This window comes from Dermacentor silvarum, chromosome 11, assembly GCF_013339745.2.
Source record: "Dermacentor silvarum isolate Dsil-2018 chromosome 11, BIME_Dsil_1.4, whole genome shotgun sequence".
Taxonomy (NCBI): domain Eukaryota; kingdom Metazoa; phylum Arthropoda; class Arachnida; order Ixodida; family Ixodidae; genus Dermacentor; species Dermacentor silvarum.
This window is the reverse complement of record NC_051164.1, coordinates 100288381-100312505: the sequence shown is the minus strand read 5'-3', so window position 1 is coordinate 100312505 and position 24125 is coordinate 100288381. Positions and strand designations below refer to the sequence as shown.

General features: G+C 45.2%; 1 protein-coding gene across 2 annotated transcripts in view; it reads right to left on the bottom strand.

Moving 5' to 3' along the window:
• Positions 1-23432, bottom strand: part of LOC119433557 (transportin-1) — a 59566-nt gene extending 36134 nt beyond the window's left edge. For both annotated transcript variants that reach the window (XM_049658743.1, XM_037700807.2), the window contains exons 1-9: positions 23374-23432; positions 22990-23121; positions 16487-16562; positions 14069-14325; positions 12092-12307; positions 11459-11581; positions 10570-10749; positions 6934-7041; positions 5929-5989 (exon numbers count right to left, since the gene is read on the bottom strand). In XM_049658743.1, coding sequence (XP_049514700.1) covers positions 5929-5989; positions 6934-7041; positions 10570-10749; positions 11459-11581; positions 12092-12307; positions 14069-14325; positions 16487-16562; positions 22990-23106 — 1138 coding nt within the window. In that variant the 5' untranslated portion in view covers positions 23107-23121; positions 23374-23432. The remainder of the gene's footprint in view (positions 1-5928; positions 5990-6933; positions 7042-10569; positions 10750-11458; positions 11582-12091; positions 12308-14068; positions 14326-16486; positions 16563-22989; positions 23122-23373) is intronic.
• Between the last annotated feature and the right edge of the window lie 693 nt (positions 23433-24125).

Genomic DNA, 24125 nt, shown 5'->3' with positions numbered 1-24125 from the left:
ACTTTTCTGACGAATTGAGACCCCAAAGTTCGATTTTCCGGACTAAATCGCTCGTTCCGAGCCATGCTACCCAATCTTGAGGCCGCCATGTTGGATTTTGCACTGGCTTGGATTCCAGTGGCTCACTCTATAGCCTCCAAGATTGGGAGGCGCCCGCTATCCTTGGCGGACTGTACTTTTCCTTTTTCCTTTCTACCGTATTTGCTCGATTCTAACGCGCCCTCGATTGTAACCGCGCACGTTCTATACAGTACCACGCACCTCATGCTTTCAAGCAGAAATACAACTTTCTCTCCTTTGGAAAAACAGATTTCCTCCCGATGCACTGAAGTTGCGCGATGAATAAAATAAATCGCAGCTTTACCCGAAAGGCGCAGCATGGAATGCGATAGCAAATTAGTAGACCGCTATACGAAGTAAGGATAGCAGTTTTATCGGCCGTATAAACTTGCAAACATTCGCTTACTAAATAAATTAACAAGGACAGTGTCACACGCGCACAAGCAAACGAACACATCTCGATCGTTGACCGCGGAAACGAACTGTCAAAACGCTGGAGTGACGAAGCACGGTGTGCGATTTGACCTTCGTGCTAGCATGCCTCTCGCGTCACCGCGACCTATAAGTGGCGAAAACACGACACGCGGCGGATTTTCCCCGTCGCAGATTGCTGTCAAGATAGGTTCAAGGCATCGTATTGCCAAAGTTGATCGTCGCAGATTACGTCCTGCTTCGGTCCACTGAAACCGTTCCGTATTGCTTTGCTGGCGAAAATCCTCTCCTTCTGTTTGTGCCAGTTACGCACGCAAGTTTCCGATTCTCGACCCCCGGTGACACGGCCCAATTTCCATCCGTCTCCGCACACATGATCACTTTAGTTTTAAATGCGGCATCATGATGGACTCGGTACTTCATGCTGATAGAGCAGACGCAGAGAATGCGAAGACAGACGGTTGACTATTGTCTAAGCATGTGTACTGCAGCACATAGAGGAAGCTACGGTAGCTAGGCTAGAGAGTAGCTAGGCTCGACGCGTGCGCGAGGCGGCCATATTGAAATGCTGACTGCTATACAGTAACGCAGATTTAGGATCGTCCTCGATTTTTAACGCGCAGGCAATTTTTGGACCCGTTTTATCGGATAAAAAGTCGGATAAAAAATTCGAATAAATACGGCATATGCGGTCAGCACTATCGTCATAACCATTTATTTATTTATTTTTTTCACTGAAGTTTCGGTTGCTATTTTGAATGTGGCCTGTACACTGAGCAGGTGTCTCGGAGACCCACGTATCAGTGATTGGCGCTACCTCCTGTGCCTTCACGTGAGCTAAGCAGTGCGAAGCTTGTTTCTTCGATCTCCATGGCAAACTCCATTGATGGAGATCACCAACACGGTGATGCTCGTGTAGACTGTACACGGAGATGACGTCACTGCTGCGCAAATCCAAGCAAGTCTGATCCCTTCCAAGCGCAGTATGAGGCAGGGATTATTAGAGATTTTTTTAGGCCACACTAAGGGGCCTAATAATTTTGTTTTCTCGGCCGAACGAGTTTTTCGGACTATTTTTCAGTCCCAGCAAGCTCGGAAAATCGGTTGGCGACTGTACGGAGCGCCCTAAATTAACAGCGACATGTTGCCGCCAGCTGGAAACTACGAATTATCCGAATAGAGCCGCGCGGGCCATTCAAATTATTCGGTAGAATTTGCATTGAAAATGACAGGACCGCTCAAATTCTTCGAATTAACCAAAATTTCAAATTAACCGAGTTCGAATTATCGAGGTTTTACTGTACGTCATACGTGTCGCCCCCGGCACTTTGGGTGGCCAATCCCATCGCCAAACGACCAAGCCAAGTGACATGAAAAGTCAAAATGGCCGCTCGGGCTGGCGCGGGGTTACCAATGTGTTGGGTCCCATGGGAGCTATGTCGGGACCGGCCGAAAACAATGTAACAGCGGGGTTGTACTGTACAATGACAATGTCGAAGCAGCCACGTTGGTGTACAGCCGGCACAGTGGAAAGGGCTGTGCGAATATTTGCAACTGTTGAATTACAAATCAAATATTGTTCTATTCAATTGTCTTCGAATCGAGTAGTCATTATTCACAGTCATTATTTGAGTAGTCGTCGAGTAGTCGTTATTCGGTAGGACTTTCTCTTTTCGGCGTCTGCTTTCACCTCATGCCGACAACGCCTCGTTAGCTTGACAGAGACCGACAATTAAGACGGGTATGAACCGCGCCTTTGCTTACTAACTGGTGACTATTGTATGGTGCCACCTGGCCGCGAACAACTTCTTGTAGTTAACTGTAGTAAAGTCGAAGCCCCCACAGTGCCAAATACAAGAGGGGCACTTCGTGGCTACACTGGGATATCACCGGCGCGCAAGGAGGAAGCGCGGAAACATGCACGGTTGCAGTCGCGGAGTGACGCGCATGCACGCAAGCGTCGGTCTCGACAAACGGGGTGAGCTGCAAGAAAGAGAGGAGGGCCGTTTCGCCACGTCGTGTGCCCTGCAATATTTTGTGGCCGAGTGTACAAGTTTTCAGCACCATGCCTTGAAGAATAAAGATTTAAATAATTTTTGGTCAAATCCCCTTAAGACTAGGATGCGAACATTGTTTTACAGTAATGATGAAAACAGCTGTTCATTATTCAAAAAGCCATTCAGTATTTGGTTCAATCTCAAAAATTACAACAGTCAAACCTCGATATAACAAACCTCGATTTTTTTTTAATTTATTGATACTGCAATCCCAGTATCGGGATTATAGCAGGGCGGGAAAAAGAATTAAGAAGTTTCACAAAACTGGCAAAATGTAAACATAAAAACTGGCAAAATGTAAACATTTAATTAAGTTCAGAACCATTTTTATTTCCCAATCTTAGTTCCATTGAACTAATAAAACCTCAAATGAACAAAATTCGCGATATAACTAAATTTTTCGCTGCAAGTACAACTTCGTCATATCGAGGTTTGACTATTCACACACCCACAGTGAAAGGCTAGGTGTTTATATTGATTCGTTTATCTCCAGCAGCAAAGTGGAGGCAACGAATAGGACATCATGTGAATACCCCTATTTCTCACGTGTAACCTGAATCCCCTAATTATCCCCCCCCCCCCCCACCCCATTTGCCATTTTGAATAGCTTTGAAGTTATTTTGAGTAGTCACCACAGAATTTGCCACAATATTCCATAAGCCCAGGTACAATCTTTATAGTTGTGAAATCGGGCGTAGGCCAATCACTCTTTAGTAAATTGTTGTGTACAGATCTGAATTACAAGCTGTAAATACTTCCAGATTTTCCTTTTCAATAAAGCTTCAATGAAATCTAGAGAAAGACAGTAGCGTTACCCACATTTTAGCCCCGCAGTATGCAAGAGAGGCTTCCTGGAACATTAATTAAAGACAATTTCAACAAGAATTTGAGGTCGGGTGTCTTTTAAATGTAGACTGGTGCTAGCCTCCGGATATTCAAGAGTGGACATTTGTTGCACAGTGCCTCGTTTCGATTGCAGCCTTAAATTGCAGCCTGAATTGAGCAGTTTCTGGAGCAAACTCAGACGCTAGGTTTTCTAGCTTTAAGGGGGGACGTGGCTTTGAAAATCAACTTCCTGATTTCTCCATGGATTTTGATGAAAATTGGCACAAATGTTTAGAATGTCTCCCTAATACTTCCATAAAAGTTTCAGAGTGATACCTTGAGAACATTTTATTGAGCAGAATTTTTCTCTCTTTAACTTTCTGGAGGGCCTGGGGAGCTTAAAAAACATGATGGAAGGCTCGTTGAGTATTGACTGCATAGCTCAATGCGTGCTGAAGGTCGTGACAGTCTTACTTTTTTTTTTTCGCAACACAAATTTTTTAGATAGTCATTTTTCAAGTTACCTTCGCACCAAGCACACTTTCAGGGTGAACGCATAGCCATGCCATAAATTTATAAAAAGTCAAGAAAAAAATGTGAGACTGTCTCGACCTGCACTGTAGTCCAAGGAATGTGACAAAAAAAAACAGAATCAAAATAGGCTAAACGGTAACGAAGAAATCAGCTCCAGAAACTGAGCAGAAAGGCGAAAAAACAGTTTTGAGAAAACGGCTCTCAAAGTTGCACCTTCTCTTCAGTTCTCTAAAACGCACCAAAGTTGTAATCTTTGATGTGTTTTGTGATGTGGGGCTTCTTGGACATGTGGCCTCTGGTCTGCTGAGCCTTCGTTCTGCCTTTTTCATGTTTGTATGGCATTCTTTACTGCTGCTCTACAAAGAGCATGGTGCCTGGGTTTCAAACCAAGTGAGGTGCATAACTATGTGGGCATAAATATACAGTAGTTCTAGCGTTGTATCTGCAGACTGCCTCATTGATAGCAGCCTCTAGTGCAGTCAGTGAGACATTGTTTTCTTTTGGTAGAATCGACCATGTTACTGAATGAAGGCTCTCAGCAGCCTTCTCAATCATCTTCCATTGACAATGGCTATGGAGGTTAGGAGAGCCACTGATAGATAGGCAGCAATGCAGCTGCTAGGTGCTTTCCAGCCTGTACTTTTGTATCATGCCTCACTTCTGCAGCCAGGTGTCTGTGCCAGCCCAAGTGGCCTAGTGAATAGAGCTCATGATGAGGTTCTCTTTATGAATTAAAGGGGTGGTATGATAGGTATTGTTACGAGATACCGTGGCATTACGATAATAGAGTCGGCGCGCGATGTGACAAGTCGCGGGTCCGAGGTGCCGATGTGCGAAATGCCTCGTCGCGGGTCCGCGGAATAGGCGCTCGACGAGCTTAGTCGCGCAGTCCGAGGTGCCGATGCGCGAAATGCCTGGTCGCGGGTCCAAACGCTCGGTAAGCTCAATCGCGCAGACCGAGGTGCCGACGCGCGAAATGCCTAGCCGCGGGTCCGAGGAATAGACGCTCGAGGTGTCGACACTCGATGAGCGATGTGCCGACACGCGAAATGCCTAGCCGCGGGCTCGAGGAGTCGACGCTCGAGGTGCCGACGCGCGAAGTGCCTAGCCGCGGGTCCGAGGAGTCGACACTCGATGAGCGATGTGCCGACACGCGAAATGCCTAGCCGCGAGCTCGAGGAGTCTATGCTCGATTAGCTTAGTCACACAGTCCGAGGTGCCGACGCGCGAAATGCTTAGGCAAGGATCCGAGAAGTCCGCGCGCGATGTGCTTCATCGCCGAGTCGGAGACGCCTACGCGCGAAAGGCTTAGCCGCGTGTCCGAGCATTCCGTGTCCGAAGCTCGGTCGCGAAGTCTGCGTCACCGATGCTCGGAATGCTTAGCCGCGGGTCTGAGACGTCCACAAAAAGCGGAATCGGTCACGCAACTGCGATGTCCGCGTAGCGCCCGCTTTAACAGTCGTCGAGATTACGGTAACTGTCCGGAGCTCGCGAGGAGACCGCAACAAGCGGAGCAGACGACGCCATCACGGAGCGAGCACCGGACCAATGGCGAACCGCGCTGGAGTCACGTGGCGGGCGCGGCCAATTGGCGGCTCCGGCACGACCTTCAATCATTTGCTTTTTGTGTGCTTATTTCTGTATGGAGGAGATAGCTGAAGCGGCAGATTTGAAGACAGAGAAATGCGCTTTCCAACGAGACCAAGATGGCGGCGCTCGGCTGCGCCGTTCCGGAGATATCGTGGCTTGAAAAACGCAGTTTTTTCGTGATTTCCGCGCAATTTTTCGGCACCTTGGCTGATATAACAATTTTTTTAGAGCACTTCTACTTGGTTTTCAGTGATGATATTTCGGAATCAGATAGAATAAGAGTTACAGAAACTGAAAATGTGATTTTCAAAAAATCGATTTTTTAGCCATTTTTCGCGATGCGAAAGCCGCGTCCCCCCTTAAATGGCAACTATGGTGACCAGCACCTCTTCAACCATGACAATGACATCATTTGTGGCAGTGCACTTACTCAGGTTCCAATCAGACAGTGTGTTGTCATCGTCGAGGCCATCGTCCGACACAGAGTCCTCCTAGTAAAAATAGAAGTATTCAGTAGATGCTTACATTTGCTGGGGCAGCAGCACAGACAGAGACACCGAAAAAGACTGCAGAGATAACGAATTAACCTGCACGACCATACCAAAGGCAAGGGGATATATATATATATCAAAGCTTAAGGGGCCATGAGAGCCCACTTTCAACCTTTAATTATGCATTGCACGATAAACTGCATCCTACAGTAAGTTGGAAAAATTTTTATTTTAGTCAAGCCCACTTTTATTAATACAGTCAAACCTTATTTCAGTAATAATGCAATCAACCGTAACAAACCAGGACAAGATGGCAATGCATCCAACATGCCAGTGATGTGCTGCACGTTTCAAAGTGCTGAAAGTGGCAAATTGTGGAATCTAGAAAAAGAGACTACTTTCGTTGACAGCGGACAAATGTCAGTTTCCATTCCAAATGGCACGAGATGCTCTAACATATGAAATCACAAAAAAGTGATACCTGAATTAGCACGAACCCTGCACTGAACCAATTCTTTTAATTTTTGAAGCACTGCCAGCAAAGTTTCCAACAATCACAACAATCACACTCGCTGACGAATGCATTTTACGGCGTCACTAAACCTTACTGTGCGACAGCCTATACAAATGACACTGACAGTGAAATGCACTCATTGAAGGTGGCACTAAATTCACCCGTTTGACAGGGGATCACATACAGTTCAAGACTAAGTAGCTTGTTGCACCTTGGTTCGCATGTCGGACATATCACAATGCTTGTCATGGCTCCCCCTGCTGCATGCCTCTGTAATGTGGCAAACATCCCGACATAATGTGCTTGCTTTCAAACTACATGTCTCAAACCAATGCCCTTTCTATACTAACCACCATGTTAACAGGTCATTAAATGACACAGCATGTCCAATTAGACAGTGGCCGTACTCATACAAAGAGCATTTACTCACATCGATGTTGTCGTCCATGTGCTTTTGACTATGCGTTTTGGACTTGTGAAACCTGGGTCGGATGTCCTCTTCTCGATCGGGAATCATCTCGTCCTCTTCAACATCTCCCTGCAGAAACGAGCCACCAAAAACAGAAACCCTGTGAGCAAAAAAAAAAATACTTTTTTTCTAAATATTCTGGAAGAGCTCTTGCCGACTCCCTTCAGACAGTACGATTCATTAAAGCCATCATTTTGGCATCAAATGATCTTGTGTCATCACAAATGCAGACAGAAAGCAGAAAGCTGAGAAAAGTTTCAATTGCACTCGTGATAAAACTTTAGCAACTGCTGTTTAAACTGCTGATAAAACTTTAGCAACCAGGTAAAATGCCCGATTATTGTCCACGCCTGTACGTTTAGTAGCAGCTACGATAAGACTGTTACGTGCCAACCCGTAAACTAGTAAGCAAAATCCAGCAGACACGACACAAGGGGAGAGGAGGTGACGAGAATTAACTTTTTTGTTTCTTGGAAGAAAAGGCTGAGATTTGGCACGCACACTGCAATAAAGAGACAAATCTAAAGTTTCATTAAAATATCTTCATTACTTTTTGTTTTATAAGAATTCATAAGAATTTACAAGTTCCTTGCTTGTGGAAAGCCTGGCACAGTAACAAGACATGGTCGGAAACTGAGAATACTTTGTATGTTCGCCCAAATGTGTAATCTACATCAACACAGTGCAAGATTTTTTTTAATGCCCTCATACTTTTTTGCTCAACATGACATGCATGTGACTGTGCTTCACGGCGTAGAGCCATGTAGTGATGAAATAATAAAATAAAGTAAAAATAAAAAAAATAAAAAAAGACTGTCTTGAAGTACAGCACAGTTTATGGATCACAGCCTAACAAACTGTATCAGAATCGGGCCAGCCATTGTTGTGCTATGCTTTCCACGAACGAGGTCTCCGATAAAATTTAAAACGCAATTGAGAAAACGGGCTGCAAGGTTTTGCGAGCAATGCACATTGATTAAAATGCACCATGGCTCTGAAACTGTTACACTCTTACGCGCGCTCTAGGTGTATGCATTAACAGAATGTGGGGCATCCAGACGGGTGAAAAGGAAGACGACGTGCGGCTGGCTAGCTGAATCTCGACAGGCACTCAGCTCATCAAGGCTGTTGCGACTAACTCTGCCTGGCTGTTCAAATAAACGCCTTACGTGTGCGTAACAATATTTGGCATCATTGTTGTCAGGCATCTTCTTGCATCTTTGCTTCTTCGTTTGGTGGGCTTTGGACGACTTCTTCAGGCGTTGTTGGTCCTTTTCTTCAGCCCACTGAAGAGCAAGGGCACCAGGATGTACACCCAAGGTGGCACGCATTTAAGAGTACGCTTTTTGGCTCCCAAGATAATATTTCACGACTGCCTCGTTTACTGCTGTCTGTACCGCAAAAAGTGAGGCATGCTTGTCCTTTGAGAGTGCCGACCAAATAACAAAGAGTGCAAGCTCTCGGCTCCATTCTGGGTTCTTCCACCCTTGCACCGCTCCAGCAAGTGGATGTCTGAAAGACGTGCCTACACGGACATAGCTTGGCCAACTCTGCAGATGAGCTTGTATTTATGAGCAGGCTGTGTATCTTTTTTCGCTTCTGCTGCTCACACCAGTTGAGAGCGCAAGGGGGGGGCACTGTCAGTAGATGTCACGTGATAGTACATGGCCACGACAGCTTTGTGCATAACTGCAACATCATTGTTGTTCTAGCCGATAGCCAGGCCATAGCAGTTGCTGAGCTTTTTTATCAGCTGTTGTGTGAGCCCACCTTTTCCACCCAGTGGTTCCCCTTTCTTGGCCTTGCTCACAATGGAGCAAAGGCCAGTGGCCATTCTTTTCTTTTACATGGTTTATGCAGTCTTCTTTTGTGACTGCTATAAACCAACATGGCTGCTCGTCTCGCAACGCCTGCAAAATGTCTCCGTCAGAGACAACTGCCGTGTATCGCAGGTCGTTCTTGTCCAATGAACGACCAAAAAGCTGCAATGCGGCTTCCACTTCCGTTCAGCCACAGCCAACATCAGTTTTTTTTTTTGACACTGATGCTGCTGCCTCTACTGAAGGTATGTGGGGTCACACTCTGCTGGCCCTGGGCTGCACCCGGTGTGGAAGCCCAGTGTGGAATTCCGTTACGCATCCTACACCAATCTGGGTGCTATGACCGCGCGTGAGCCAGGTGCCATCATAAACAACAATCACATTTTTGGTGAAGCCAACCTCCATCTCACTGTACACCTTCACAGCAGCTACAGCACCCATAAAGATGTTGACTGCAGCCTCCTCTCCAGCAGGCTTGAACATCCTCTTCAAGTGGTCCTGGAATGTTTCATGGTAAATCACGATGGGACACATTCATGCTGGCCTTGCATTGAGCGAATGTTGAGATCAAACACCCTTGCCCCTTCCTTCCTTTGAGAGGACCACTGGGACTCAATTGGGCTACAAGTAGTGCATGACAGCACCATTTTCCCTGCCAGACCCAGCCTTGTATCGCAGTGCACACCTACTGAATGCTGTTGGCATCTTGGGCACAGAGTTCCAGCAATCAGAGTTCGCTGTGGAAACTTGCACAAGAATTGAACTCACCGTCACAAGGTGCCGAAGTTCTTGCCCTTCCCTGTCCATCAAAGTGAAATTCCGTTCAGTTGCGGACACCTCACAAAGGGAGTCGCGAACGCTGCATGCTTGGGCTTCTGCCGTCACTCTCGAATTGAACACGGCTCGAGGCGCATCTGAATGGTGCGACATTCGGGTGACAATTCGTCAGGTAAATCTTCGGTAATCACACTGTAGCTTGCCGACGGTTAGAGCTCACTCGCTGGCTGCGTGTCCGTGTTGCATGATGCATTGGAAACAGAGTACATTGTCTTTACTGGCAATGGTGACCTGCGACCCACGTCGTCTTCAACGATGCGATCTCGGCTACTGATTTGTGCGGCCAAACGCCAAAGCGCGAGAGTCTCCTGGTGCATCGCTGCTGGATTCTCGGCATCGCTGCTGGAATCACACGGTGTATGACAGCGTGGCACGTTATTCACATGTTCAGTCGGGTGCTCCACTTCTCCCGCTAATCGCCGCCTTTTTCTCGCCGTAGGAGGCTTGCACTTCCGGCATCCCGTGGCAGCCACAGTAGACTACGCTACACAGCATGCCGCTGACACCTCAGAGGCAACGCGCAGCAGATGCAACAGTTCAAAGATTAAATGAATTTTCTGTCTTTTTGAGATTGCAGACCATATATACGTTTCATTTATATGAACTAAAAATGAGCAATTATGTGTTGCTGAGAATGTTCTCGCGATCATGAAATCAGCCAATAGTGCTGTTCTGCCAGCTGCTTTTAACGATGCTGCATGACGACTATGTGGAAGTGAGAGCAAGCAATGTTACGCTGTTTTTGACACGTGATTGTAAATTGTCTGGCGCATGCAGTGCAGTAATATTCGTCTCCTATGTTCACAACAGCCACAATGAAAGATCGGCAAATGTTTTCTTACTATGTTAAACAGTGTTTCAGGGGCCCTTTAATGATCCCAGATCAGTAAAGAACTGGCAGGTAAGCCGCTGCTTCACAGCGAGCAGATAGGAGCTTCACCTTGAGCAGGATGATGTCAATCTCTGAGTACTTCATGCCCCGGACGAGGATGGGGACAAGGCGGGACAGGTGCGGTGCCAGCACCTCTCGACAGATGGGCTGCTCCGCCAGCGAGAGCCAAAACTCGCACGCCTCCAGCGCAACACCTTCATCCGAGTCTTGCGTGCGCATCAGCATGTACTGCACATAGACGCAAGAGAGCAAGAAAAAGATAGTTCACGACGGCAGTTCTTTCCAGACCAATACCATTGAGTGTGGCAAGCTTAGGTTGCAGATAAACCTAGACCTGTCAATATACTCCCCCCCCCCCCCCCCCCCCGAGCCAACTCCAGGATTCTCTGATCCCACGTGATGTTTTGATCAATTTACCAGCAGCTTTTTAAAGTTTTTTTTACAGTATGGTCTTCATCATTTTTTATTCTTTCAAAACAGGCCCTGCTGACCCCATAACACAAACGTGTTTTATTCAACCATCAAGCAGCACACAGCTTACTGGCGGCCAAGAAACATTTCTAGTCGATACACGGCAACATCAATGATGACATTTCAATGATTTCATGAAAAGCAAGCTCAAGTAACAGCAATCACTGTCTTTGGTCAAACAGTGTCATGATGTACAGACCATTCCAATAACACGTTTCACTAGTCCAAAGAGCTATTGCTACAGCTATTGCTAGAAACAGCTATTGCTACAGAAACCTGGCACACCATCAGACAGTACGATTCGTTCAAGACCGTCATGTTGGCATCAAAATCAGTCAAGGTGTCATCACTTGTGTGCAAGGCAGGTGCAACTACCCTAGAAGACAGCATTCTGGCGTATAAGCACACACACCCAAAGGCATCTAGGAGCAAGAAACGAGACTGCCGGCCAGTGCCTGTGACTCACCTCGATGATGTTGTGTATGTGGGGGATTAGGCGGTCCATGCGAACCTCCAGAAGCATGACTAGAGCACGGCACACATTCTTGCGCACCTCGGAGTCTTCGTCCGAGGCTAAGTGAAACAAGTTCTGCAGGAGAAAAAATGTAGGAAAGAACGAAATAATTAAGGAGACATGTCACTAAGTTACAAAATCAGCAAGTCCAATACAGTAGAATCTCATTGATACGATTCTGCATAATGCATTTTTTGGGATAATAGGTTTCTTTTTCTTTTCCCGATAATACGACTCAGTTGGATAATACGTTGAATATTGCAATTTTTGGACGATAATCTTTATTTTCCAGTTCCCATGAATAATCGTATCAACGAGATTCCACTGTAATAAGATCGAATTTTCGAACAAAAAGAGCTATTCAAGTGCACTTACTAAAATCGCACCTACAATTATTCTTACCGATGTTGTAAGCGTTCACATAAACGCACTTTCTCGGAGCTTGGTGATGATAACACGATAACACGTATGAGAAAAACAATTTTTCGAGCATTTACACGCAATGTGACAGAGAGGACTACATTGCAGCCTCAACGAGGCAATTCAAGAAAGCTCCCCGAGAAAGGAGCTAAGCAAGCGTAGTACCTCAATAAACGAGTCAATATGGAGCATCAGGGCCTGTGTGCGGTTGACGATGAACTGGTTGATGCAGGCGATGGCGTGCGACCGGATCCGGGGGCTGCTGTGCCGGAAGAACTGGAGGAACTTGGGCACCAGCACATTGAGGGGCCGGTTCAGCGCATCTGTGTCCAGCATCTCAGCCGAGTCCTCGCAGATCTTCTGCAGGGCTCCGAAAGAACCCTGCATTTGTGAAAATGGGGAGGAAGCAAGAATGATTTGCATGAAAGCACACGACAAACCTGACCTTCGTTCGTTTTGGTGGCAGCCCCAGGTAAAAATGAACTACAGTTAAACCTGCTTATAACGAACCTTCATATAACGAATTCCTGGATATAACAAAGTTTTTCTATTCCCCGCCATTACTCCGTAGAAGCACATGTATTTGAGACCTCTACGTAACGAAGTGGCAGCGGCAGACCCCCTCGAAATAACGAATTTATTTGTTATTTCCGCATTGTCTGTTGTCTGCTGCCCCCCCCCCCTCCCCTTCTCCCTCGTGCACGCGAGATTGAGTCGGCTGACCTCCGCAAGCTTTCACTTGCACACACAGCGTTCGGCGCGCGGCGACGATGTTGCGGTGTTTGGACTTAACATGGAACCTCAAGCGACGTTCACGGTGACGGCACAAATGCGCTTCGCAATAAAATGTGCTTCTGCGTGGTTACTACTCCGACGGCGACAACGAATTTGCACCCCCTACCGGCAGCTTTTCCGCGTTACCGGGAACTTATCTTGAAGGCCATGCTTTTGTGCGCGGCAATCGGCAACAGCTGTACGAGCAGGAAATACGGCATGGTGGCAATGTTGTAAGTTCACTATCGCTGGCGACTGTCGTCCGGGCTTCACAACTTGAGAATCGAACGTCTGCGCACATGAGATTCTGCCGATTTTGTGCCTGTGCGTGTAGAACACGAAAAATAGTACGCACTAACCGTTTGGTGGGCACTAAGCGACTACGGCTTAAGCGGTCAGCCAATACATGGGGTTCAATGGGGGCTGGGTGGGGGAATCTTCGCGACTATGTTTAAACCGCAATTACGCATTAAGCAGGTACGTATTAACGAGGTTTGACTGTACTATCCTTACTTCGTAGAGCTAATGTCTGCTAATTTGCTGTCGCAATCGAAGCTTCGCCTTTCGGGTGAAACTGGGACTTTTTTTGTTCATCGCAACTTTAGTGTATTGGGAGTAAATCTTGAGCTATAGTACATACGGTAAGCGTTTCTTTTTCAAATTTTCGTGCCGAACCTGCATATAACGAAATCCTCTTTATAACGAAGTTTTTCGGGAATTTGTCAATTTCGTTATATCCAGGTTTAACTGTACTCAAAATCGACAGCATTTTTTTAGGGACACAGCTTTTGCAATGCATTTACCCCCTGTATTAACAGAAAATTGCCATGTGGACTATCGAATGGGCAAGAATGAGCTAAGCTCACAGAGACCTACCTACATGTTCCTGCTATGTTATTAAGGGCAGCACTGGTGCGTAATGGCCGTTTACTACTTTTGAGCTCTGCATATTGCAGCACAGTGGTTAAAACAGCTTTCACTGAGGCCATAAGGTTAGCATTCGAGGCTGTCAGGCTGTCATATTAGCACTCCATAGCATACCATGAGCATGGACGAAAGTGTGAACCTAACTGCAAGTTCCTAGAGACAATATTTTCGAGTCATTGGTATTGTGCAGCAATGTCACGTTAACATGGTCGTGAAACGTCAAAGAGATTGGTACAATTACTTTTATGCATGCAATTTGACTGTTAACTCACACGCATACAAATAAACATCAGGGGCGGAAGTCTCAACCACCTTGAATTGATAATAAACTAAAGTTGACACTTTGATGGTGGCATTCCAATGACTGCAATATTGTCCACAAGAACAGCCACCACTTTTTTTTTTCATGGCGAAATGCCAAAGCAGGCAAGGTGCCCATACCTCGCAGACATTGTAGTCCTCGGAGTCGAGGAGCTGGCAGAGACGCGGCAGCAGCTCGGGCCACTGGGTGAGCTCGCCCTTGGAGGCGATGGTGGTGATGAGGATGCCCACCGTGGCACGGATCAGGGGCGAGTGGTCGCCCACGCTCTCCAGACATTCCGCCTTGATGAAGTCGCCCACCTCCCGGGGAAACTTGTCAAAGTGCGCCTTCACGTTGTTCTTCAAGATTAGGCCGCTCAGTGACCGCGTCGGCTCATCTGCGCATCACCAGAGACAAAAAGTTCCAGATGAGGGCTCACAGGGATACAGTGAAGCAAATATAAAACTTGGTTGGCCATGCTTTATTTGAATGCGGATTCTACTGTTTTTTAAGTGAAGGTTTCTTGTCCTATACGAGTGAAGTCAGCAGCAGAAAAGTGAAGTTGGCTACTGGTAAGTCAAGAATTGGCAGCAGTAGTAGCCAAGTGTAGATAAAGAAATGAACAAAATGTGACCAGAGGGTGCATTGAACGAGGAGCATTCAAACTTGCAACATATATGTGAAAAAGAATACATAACATTTCAGTAAACAGTAATTAAAGAATGTTTGGCTTATGACCATTTTACACATATGCATAGAATCCGGCCCTTTTTATTTTTTTTTAGAAGTTGAAGGCAAGTTCAACTCCTTGGTCCCTTTAGAACAAGGGACCGTGCAGGTCCCAAAATGTCATTTACTTTGTTTTCCGTGGCAAGTGTTCTATTACTTAATGCCAAAACTAAAAATGGATGATCCAAGACAATAATGGTTACAGCAAAGTGAATGCTATTCTCTCAGCTTGAAATATGTATTCTGGTAGCAAAGACATCAAATACTCAGCAAAAGCAATTTGAAATGGTACACACTGGATGTGCTAACGAGTCACCTAGTGGCTTGGCTGGCCTGCAGTTGGCACATGCGGTATGGCAAGCAACCACCGGCTCATTAAAATTGACGAGAGATCCTTGGGTTGCGCTCGCGCTTCTCTCGCATAGCCTCTATCATCCTTCACTCTGTTGCCAATATTGGTGCATGTCCTTGCAATATAGGATATAACGAAGTTATTTTTGTGTTAGATGCAATTTCATTATGAGGTTCAATTCTACTTGAAATTTCCAAACGCAAATCAAATACATTTTTTTTTCATATCGAAGAGATCAATTCAGGAACTTGATATTCAATTTTGCCAAATGTTTGATTCAAATTAATATCCTAAGTAACAATAATCTGCCAATGTTAGGCTGACATAGTCCAATATCGGGCCAACAGGTCTCGTTCTCTGCACTGCGATAATTACTGGAGCCTGAAACCCAAGGGAAGTGCACGCGTGGCCCACCAACTAATCGAAGTGCTGTTTGTACGCCAATTAATTAGTAGGATGGTGAGCCACAATCTTCCGTTCATTTATAAGCTGCCAATTTGAAATGACTTCCGAACACTGCACACACACATTGAAGGTAAATTAGAAAACTTTATTACCTTACCTGTCTGTGTTAGTTTTCGAAAGCAGGAAAATATTTCGCACTTAACCCTAAAATTTCACTGCACAGGCACCACTAGTTCAGGGCAAGCTATATTTTGACGCTCCAAATGCTGGCAAAAAATCAGAAAATGCATTCAGAAAATGAATTTTTTTATTGCACATCTGGATAGCAAATGTTTCACAGATTTGAAATATATACGACACGGGGGTAGTAAATTCCCAACTTATGTTGGAAAATACACGAATTTAAAATGCGGAGGCACTGGCGGGAGGTTCAGTTTCTTTAACTTAGTTGTTCACTGACGTGTCGTTTCAAAACTATCGTCATCCTCGGCGACACCCAAGTCACAGGATGTGTCTACAGCCCAGAAAACACTACTATCACTGTCAATTCTTTCATGCAGAAGGCAATCATCTGCGGAGCTTGACGACTCAAATAAAGGCTGTGCTTTCGCGACTGACTCAGCAACACGCTACTAGCAGCCACCATTTTAAAATCTCTACTGGACTAAGGGAGTCCCGTAGGCAGCGGCCCTAGTGGCCAAAGAGATTTCGCCAGAATGACAAAATGAATTTGACCTGCCTGGCTCATTAATGGCACTTAAGAAGAGTGCCCAAACATGGGGACGAGACACTCGTCCTTGGCAATAATTGCAAAAAAAAAAAAAAATTGTAACCGAGTCAGACTCGTCCACGGCACTTAAAGGGCTACAGACAGCTCCAACCGCGGATGTTCACTCATATTTCATTAGGTGGCAGTGTTCATTTCAACCCACAGAGAAGAGAAGCGCCTTGATTATACTTGAATTCGTGAAGAGGCTTATCCCTGTGAAAGTATGTATTATGTTTGGAAACAATCAATGAAAACATTACACAAAATAAAGCAATGCAAGAGATGAGGAAACTGCAAGCTCACCTTCAGATTTCAACTTTGTGAGCACAAATATGAGGTAGTTGTTGAAGTCTGGGTACTTGTTCAACTCCTCAAGTTTCTGTAGCAGAGGGAGAGAGAGAGAAATTGACAAAAGTTGCATAATTGAGAGTGAAAGGACATGGGGTAATATATAACGAAGGCCATCTCTTAGCAAAAGCAATATCTCTGTTATTTATACCCGACACACGGGCACACCAAAGGCCTTTGACCTGGGGGACATCTATCAAAAAGGCGTTCACATGGGTTGACACACCCCCCCGACAAAGGTGTATCTCCTTTTCGGTAAGGTCCCCTGTAGAAGGGGAGATATTCAAACTCCTTTACAAGCTTAAAGGGGCCACCTCGTATGCTGCTCTTCGACAACACTAAACTTAACAAAATACAACGCTGCCTAATTTTAGTGCAGGCAAAAGTTAAGTTAGCGGTGACATTCAAGACCAGATACAGTTCTTTAAACATTTTGGCCGCTTTAGTTAAAGGGACACTAAAGGCAAATAAAAAGTCAAGCTAAAGTGACAGAGTAATGCTCTAGAACGTCTAAGGCATCAATATAATCGCGAACAGAACTTTAGTAATCGAGCAATTGAGGTAAATGCAGGACACGATAAGAGACTGCCCAGGGACATTCAGGTACTTACCCGATGACAAAGACACTTAAAAAAAAAATTGTCACTAATACTCAACCACTCCAATTAAAAAGATTATTTCGTTGGATTATAAGACGGAAGAAAATGCTAGTTGTCTACTTCTATAAGATTCTTAGAAAAAATTTTTTGGCGTTACCCTTAACAACGACATGGTTGGTGAAAAGGTCTCGTTTTCGCTCCCCCCCCCCCAGCTCTGCGCAGGTGTTACTGGCTTGCTAAACTCGCACTTAAAAAGCAGCAGACAATGCCACATCCATGTGATGTTGCGGAATGCCCGAACAGTCTGCTCGATGGCACATCCAGACGATGACCAGCTTCGTCGTCCGACATCGCATTGCTGGAGTCCTATCTGCTTTCAAGCTTGGAAAAACTAGTGTCGAGGTCACCACCATAGTACGCAACGACGCCAGCAGCGCGAGCCCTCAGCAGCATGTCACGCTCATCAGAGCTTAGATCGCTGAAATAGAGTCCATCATCGCGAGCCAATGTGCTGTATTCAGTGTCGTCAACAAGGTTCACTGCGACGAGCGTCGACGATCATCATGCTTACAATTCGGCGCGCGCTTTTCCTCCCGCTTTCGCACTGCCGTCCACTCTGTCTTGGCTCTGTTTCTGGCTGTGCGTCTGCGTTTTCCACAAAAAAGCCGTAGTGCCGTCTGCGGGCAGCGTTCTACTCATTGGCGGCACAATGTCACTATGAGACCACTCCTCGCTAGGGAGGGCGGGCGATTTGAATGACGCTAGAGGTACACGGACGCTTCAGAAGCAATTTTCTCATCAAATAAGTATTTTCTTGGCACGAAAAAACCGTATCGAGGTTTCTGTGATCCATGTCCAGCAGCACGTCTGCGGTGAATTACCTAATCGAACCACTGACACCCCCCTCTGACCTCCGTTGTCGTGGACGTGACATTGTTCACGTCGATCAGCCTTAAGCCCTACCGTGAGCCGCTCGTGATCACTACTGCTTGAGTCGCCAGGATGGCTGCTTTTTATCCCGGGGGTGATTGTGATGAAGAAGACGTGCAACATGTTCTGCAGATGATGCACACCACCAGCAGTAGCAGCATCAGTGATCGCTCCGCAAAAGACGACGCCGAAGTTACCGCTAAGAGCGCTGCCCGACGTAACTGTTTAGCCGCCCGTTCTGTGCCAGTCTATCCGAAGGACCTACATCTACGCCTGCATCAATAAACCTCATTTCACATGTTTTAACATTCCACATGGACTTAATATTTGCCTTTAGTGTCCCTTTAACAGAAGCAGGGCCATGTGCTGTGCCGAGTTGCTTACTGAAAGCCTATAAAGAAGGCTTTACTGTGTTGTTTCAGCGGTGAAACTCCTTTTGATAAAGTTTTCTTCAGCGTAAAAGAAAGAGGGTTCACTTCAAAGTACTTCAGTTCAGCCAGCGTGTCAGGAGAAGTTAACTGTCAACAAATCTCTACTTTGTAGCAACCACTATATTGTCATTAGTAACTTTTTATTTAACTGCAGCAATACTTTAAGAAACCTTTGTTGTAATCAAATCAAATTTATTTCAGAATAAATACAATTTCAAAATAAACATTTATTTCACAATATCCTTAAATGCCCTCGAAATTGTATTATAGGGATGGTTTAATCCTTCTTCAACATTAATATGTTGCGGCACAGACAAAAAGCCATGAGGGCTCGACGAGCATGAGTAATTTGGCACAAGCATTTGGACACTAATGCAAGGGATAAAATAAAAAGGCCACTGGCTCCTGTAGCAGCTGCCAACAAGGCTGTGCTGTACTGTTTTTCTTTTGTACGTTAATAACGCTTTCATTCAGCAAGCCCTCGTGATGAAGTTTCTACATATGCATCCAGCTTAGACTGCTTTCAAAACGCCTTGTTAATTCTCCCGCTTTCGTGACTGCAGAAGTTTGAAGGAAACGGGAGAGCACCTAAATTCTTATCACACGCCGTAGTGAGGGACTCCGGATGAATTTTTATCACCTGGGGTTCTTTAATGTGCACCCAATGCACGGTACACGGGTGTTTTCGCATTTCACCCCCATGGAAATGTGGCTGCCACGGCCGGGATTCGATTCCGCGTCTTCGGGCTTAGTAGCGAAACACCATGGCCCCTACGCCACCACGGCGAGTCATTATCAGCTGATAATGTTTCATTCATTGCACCTATGGAAGACATGAGTCTAGAGGGGCGGGTTGCCTAGTTCCATTACTGCAGTGTATTCAAGCGTTACTGGCGCTATAATCTGAACTTATCACAATAAGGGGACAATGTTTTCAATGAATGCTGATAGGCTAAGCCCGCGAGTAGAACACCTGTCGACATAGCAGCATCACTTCTAGTGACAGATTTTTTAATTTTTAAAATTCAATTGGCCAATCTTTGGTTTATTTTCAAGTGCAGTGCAATCTGTTGCTTGCCATCCACTCTCAACTAACTTTGCTGCATTATTATACATTTAGAGAGCAGCTATGCCACTCCACTGACATATTTTCGCACTTACGGAAAGTGTCTTTGGCAAGAGCTGCACATTTATTTTGAACACCAGTCAGTCAATTTATTTTCACCAAAGTTTTAAAATTGAAATTTGAGGATCAAGTTCTCAAAGCTCAACAGGCTATGAGGGATGGCCATAGTGGCGGGCTCCGTATTAACTCTTTCAGGTGCTATTTAATTCTGTCCATTGAAAATATAGTTTCAGCACATTTCTTGCATCTTCAGCATCGTAAAACACATACAGCTATAGAATAGATAATTTTCAATTCATTGGTGAGTTTTGTCAAGTTTACAGAATGTGGGCTCCGTGCGAGAGCTCTTTACGGGAACTTGGGATAAGAGAACATGAACTATTCCTCGTCTAGCCTACAATAATGGCACCTATCTAGCCATTGCAGGACTACACCTGACGTAACACATCGTGAAAAACAATGAACGAAGCGAACCCGCTATGTGAATGCATACCAACACTGACAGCAAACACCCAGTTTACGTTACAGATCATTCTACTGAAACGCTCAACACACATTATTAACCTTGCAGCACAGGACAAATTAGAAGTGTCTGAGGATTGCTGCATTATTTTCATCAGTGCTTCTGCTTTCGACGCACTAGCCTTGTTTGTACAATCGTGCACACAGCACCCTGAAGGGGTTAATTCCGACCACTTGAGGTTATTTAATGAGCACACAAAACCACGGCACATGAGTGTTCTTGCATTACATCCCCATCGGCGTGCAACACGCTGGGAACTACCTATCACCTTATGCTCACCAGTAGAATGCTACACCCACTGAGGTGACCAAGTTTTTTGCATTAGTGGACAATTAAGAGTAGTTATGACATAAACATGTCATGCATTCCCTTAAATGCAGTCAAGTTAATGTATAGTAATGCTTGCCATTCTCAACAGCTTGGAAAAGTCCTTTCGAACTGCAAGTTCCACAATGAGTTTATATATAAACAAACAGAAGGGCAATCGTCAGGTCACGTTTATTTTCAGAAGCCTCCCACGACCCTTTATTTAGCTCCGTAGCTGCATCATTTATTTTCCAGAGGCCATCTTCACATGGCGCTTTTTTTTTCCCCCCCTTGTGAAATGCCCTTTGTGCAACACATGCACATTTTTTCGAGCAGCCGCAAGAACATTCTTACTTAAGGAAACACAATGTTGCCGCCGATGAGATTCCTTAACCTCGCATGGAGCAACCTCAACTGTCTTGTAATGCATGTCACCCTAAACAGTATGCGCCTGTAATTTTAGCTGTGAGACAATTCCAATACACTCCACTATCCCTCAGTAACAAGACATTCTGACGTTTTTGAAATGTCCGTTATATACAAGTTGCGAGCTGTCACAGTCCGACTAGTCTTTCTTTAGGGCTTATATAAATGTAAGGGAGTACGCTTAGAAGCATTCAGATGTAGCACCGAAAGAACTGCTCCTACCTTCATATTATACATATATATCTGTAGTATAACTGCATAGTGTTAAAAAGGTAAAGCACTCTGGGTTTCTTTTATTCGTTACGTGCAAGGCATTTGCATAAAATCTTACTGCACTTACTAGAAGGCCAAGAAACTTGTAGTTATTCTTTACATTCATTTGAAAATCAACAGGGCCAGAGAGCGTTGCAGCTCTGCCATGCGGATGAGGTTAATACTTTTTCATCTAGAACTTGTGCTACATGCACACTTTTTAATTATATTAAACCCCGTAATGATAAATGCATGGGATGCAGACAGTTTATTCGCAATAGTATAAAATTGAATTCTGCAGGCATAAGTGCAGGAAATGCATCAAAACACTTTAGCAGGCATAGTTTATGTAGAATAATTTCAGTCTACTTCAGAAGTGTCTTGGTCAACTGTATTGATAACCACAGCAGAGTACGCACTGTATGCATTTGGCGGTCGAATAAGTTCCAAGAATACACTGTAACCACGAGTCGCTGCTTTAATGCCATGAAGTATGTCTGCGTGGCCCTAATACAAATAGAAATAAGGGCCTTAAACAATTTGTTATTTTTTGTGCCTGTTTAACAGAGGTGTCAAGTACTTTAGCCCAGGTAACCTTGAACCAGATCTAGGAAAAGAATGGATGCGGCAAGGTATTATGTATCGACACTGGCATTCTCCCTACTACAATGTGCCTGACATCACCTCGAGATTACATATATTTCGTGGGAGACGAGGAATTTGAATGTGACCTCCCAAGTCCTTTTCAAACTCGCTAAAATGTGGTGTTGCACCGAGAACGTTCTCGAAGTACACAGGTCTGCGAGAGCACCTCAGAAATAACGCATTTACATTGTTTAGCTCGAAATCTTGCACACGTTCAAAACTGGCGGGCTCAGATTTCTGTGTGCACTGCAGTCCAAACCCGACCTCCTTCACACAGACAGACCCAGAGTTGCGATAGCAGCAGCAAGATTTATAAGCCTCGTAAAAATGAGTTCCATCAAAATTTGTACAATGTTAGGCATTCCAGTCGGCAGGTTACGTGCACCACGAGAGAAACAGCTACATTCGTAATCGCTGGGCGTAGATTGCATTTCCAGAATGTTCGTACTGCGTCATACTAAACCACTGCTGCGAGCTAGGCGTTTGGCGGCATGACTTAACAATCTTGACTGAAAAAGGTTTAAAATCCCAAAACGCGTCTCGACAAACGCTAACGTTCATGTGGCGAAAATGAAGTAACAGCACCATCACTGGCGCACCGAGTTGAACACGATGCATTGAAGCTCCGCGGACCATTCACCCTCATCTACTGAGAGATCACTGCGGTCATTAGCGGTCATTTGGAACCGGCTTCACGTCAGCGTGCGGCCTTCACAATTTTTTCGCCTGCCTTTTCGGCCATTCATGAGTGATCGAAGCCGGCGGCTGCAAGGGACACATTCGAAATACACCGTGCTCACCATCAAGTGGTAGCTACTTCCTTTAGCGACTTAACTATCTTAAGCTAACAGGAAAGGATTCGAAAACGCACCGCAATGCAGCCAGTAGCGGTAGAGAAAACGACGCAAACACGGTCAATGGTGCGAGATTAGATTATTGCTCAGCATGCAGAAACAAAAAAGTGAGAAGGCTAGACGTCGCAGTACTTCGCGGCTGAAAAAGCGTTGACCAGTATAAACTCGGCTTCTCGCAAACACTTGTTCGGGGGCGCTACGGCAAAAACAGAACATTCGAGACGCTCGTGCGGCGAGCATTTCAAAACTGCCCATTGATCGCCCCGGACGGGTTACGAGCGGGTCGACTAGGCCTAACTCATGCTGCTGCATGCGCGAACACACTAAAGGGACGGCCGTTTCGGAGTGCCGGCCAACTACCAGTACCTGTTGTACGGCACGCTGAGTCGCCGTGTCCGGAGACTGGGATTCCTTCAGCAGCTGCAGGATTTGCCGGAGTCCGTCTTCTTGTGGTTGCCACGATAACGACATGCTGCCTCGCATCTTTCACGTAACCGGCTAAAATTTGATGCGGACGAGGGGAAAAAAGAGAGAGAGAGAACGGTGAGAGAAGGCGAGGGTTGAAAAATACGGTGAGAAATGCACGTAGCGGTGCCGCTTCTACTGCGGCGCAAAATACGCCGCACCCGGCTCACTCATTCGCTAGGAAAAGCTAGCGCAACGCAAATAGACATCGTCGCGAACGTAATTACGCGTTGTGCGACGCATTTAAAGCGGTCCTCTCTTATTTATGAAAGAAATAAGACAAACCTCGCAAATGTGTCAGTCAGAGCTCATGGCGGAAAACGGTGAGCAGGCCGAAAGAAAACCCGATACGTCTTGTTCCACAGCGTTTTGTGTCAAGCTACTTAAGCTCGTTGTTAAAACCAATTAACGTTAAAAAAAACAAAATAAATGTGTAATGATCGAATTATTTATATATATATATATATATATATATATATATATATATATATATATATATATATATATATATATATGTATAGGTAACTAGTCTACACTACGTGCTTGTTTTTCTTTGCTTCAATTTTTTACTAAGAGGTGGCGACAGCTATTGTAGACCTTGAATAAAAAGGTTCGCGGGAAATTTAATTTTCGGCAATGTTTCATCACTCTGCTGCTCCTTTTGAGAAAGGACGTATACATGTATGTGGATCACAATTAAACATCAGGATCGCTGGCGGACAATAAAAAACGCATGAAATATTCTGGTCGCTTTTAATTTATTGGACTCGGTTTATTTGACGCTTATTCACTTGGCTCCTAATCGGGTCGACCTATTTGTTACGAAGTTTAACGATGTTTTCCCGAAAGGAAATGGGAAGACATTCTGAATATTCACGAATCTGGCGCGGAGGCTGCCAACTATACATTTAAAACTACACTTAGCAGGACAATAAAAGGAAAACGTTAAGTTAAATTAACTACAACTGCACAATGACTCCTACCGCGAGAGGACGGTTGATAAACTAGAGAAGATTCAAAGGCTGATGACCAGAAAT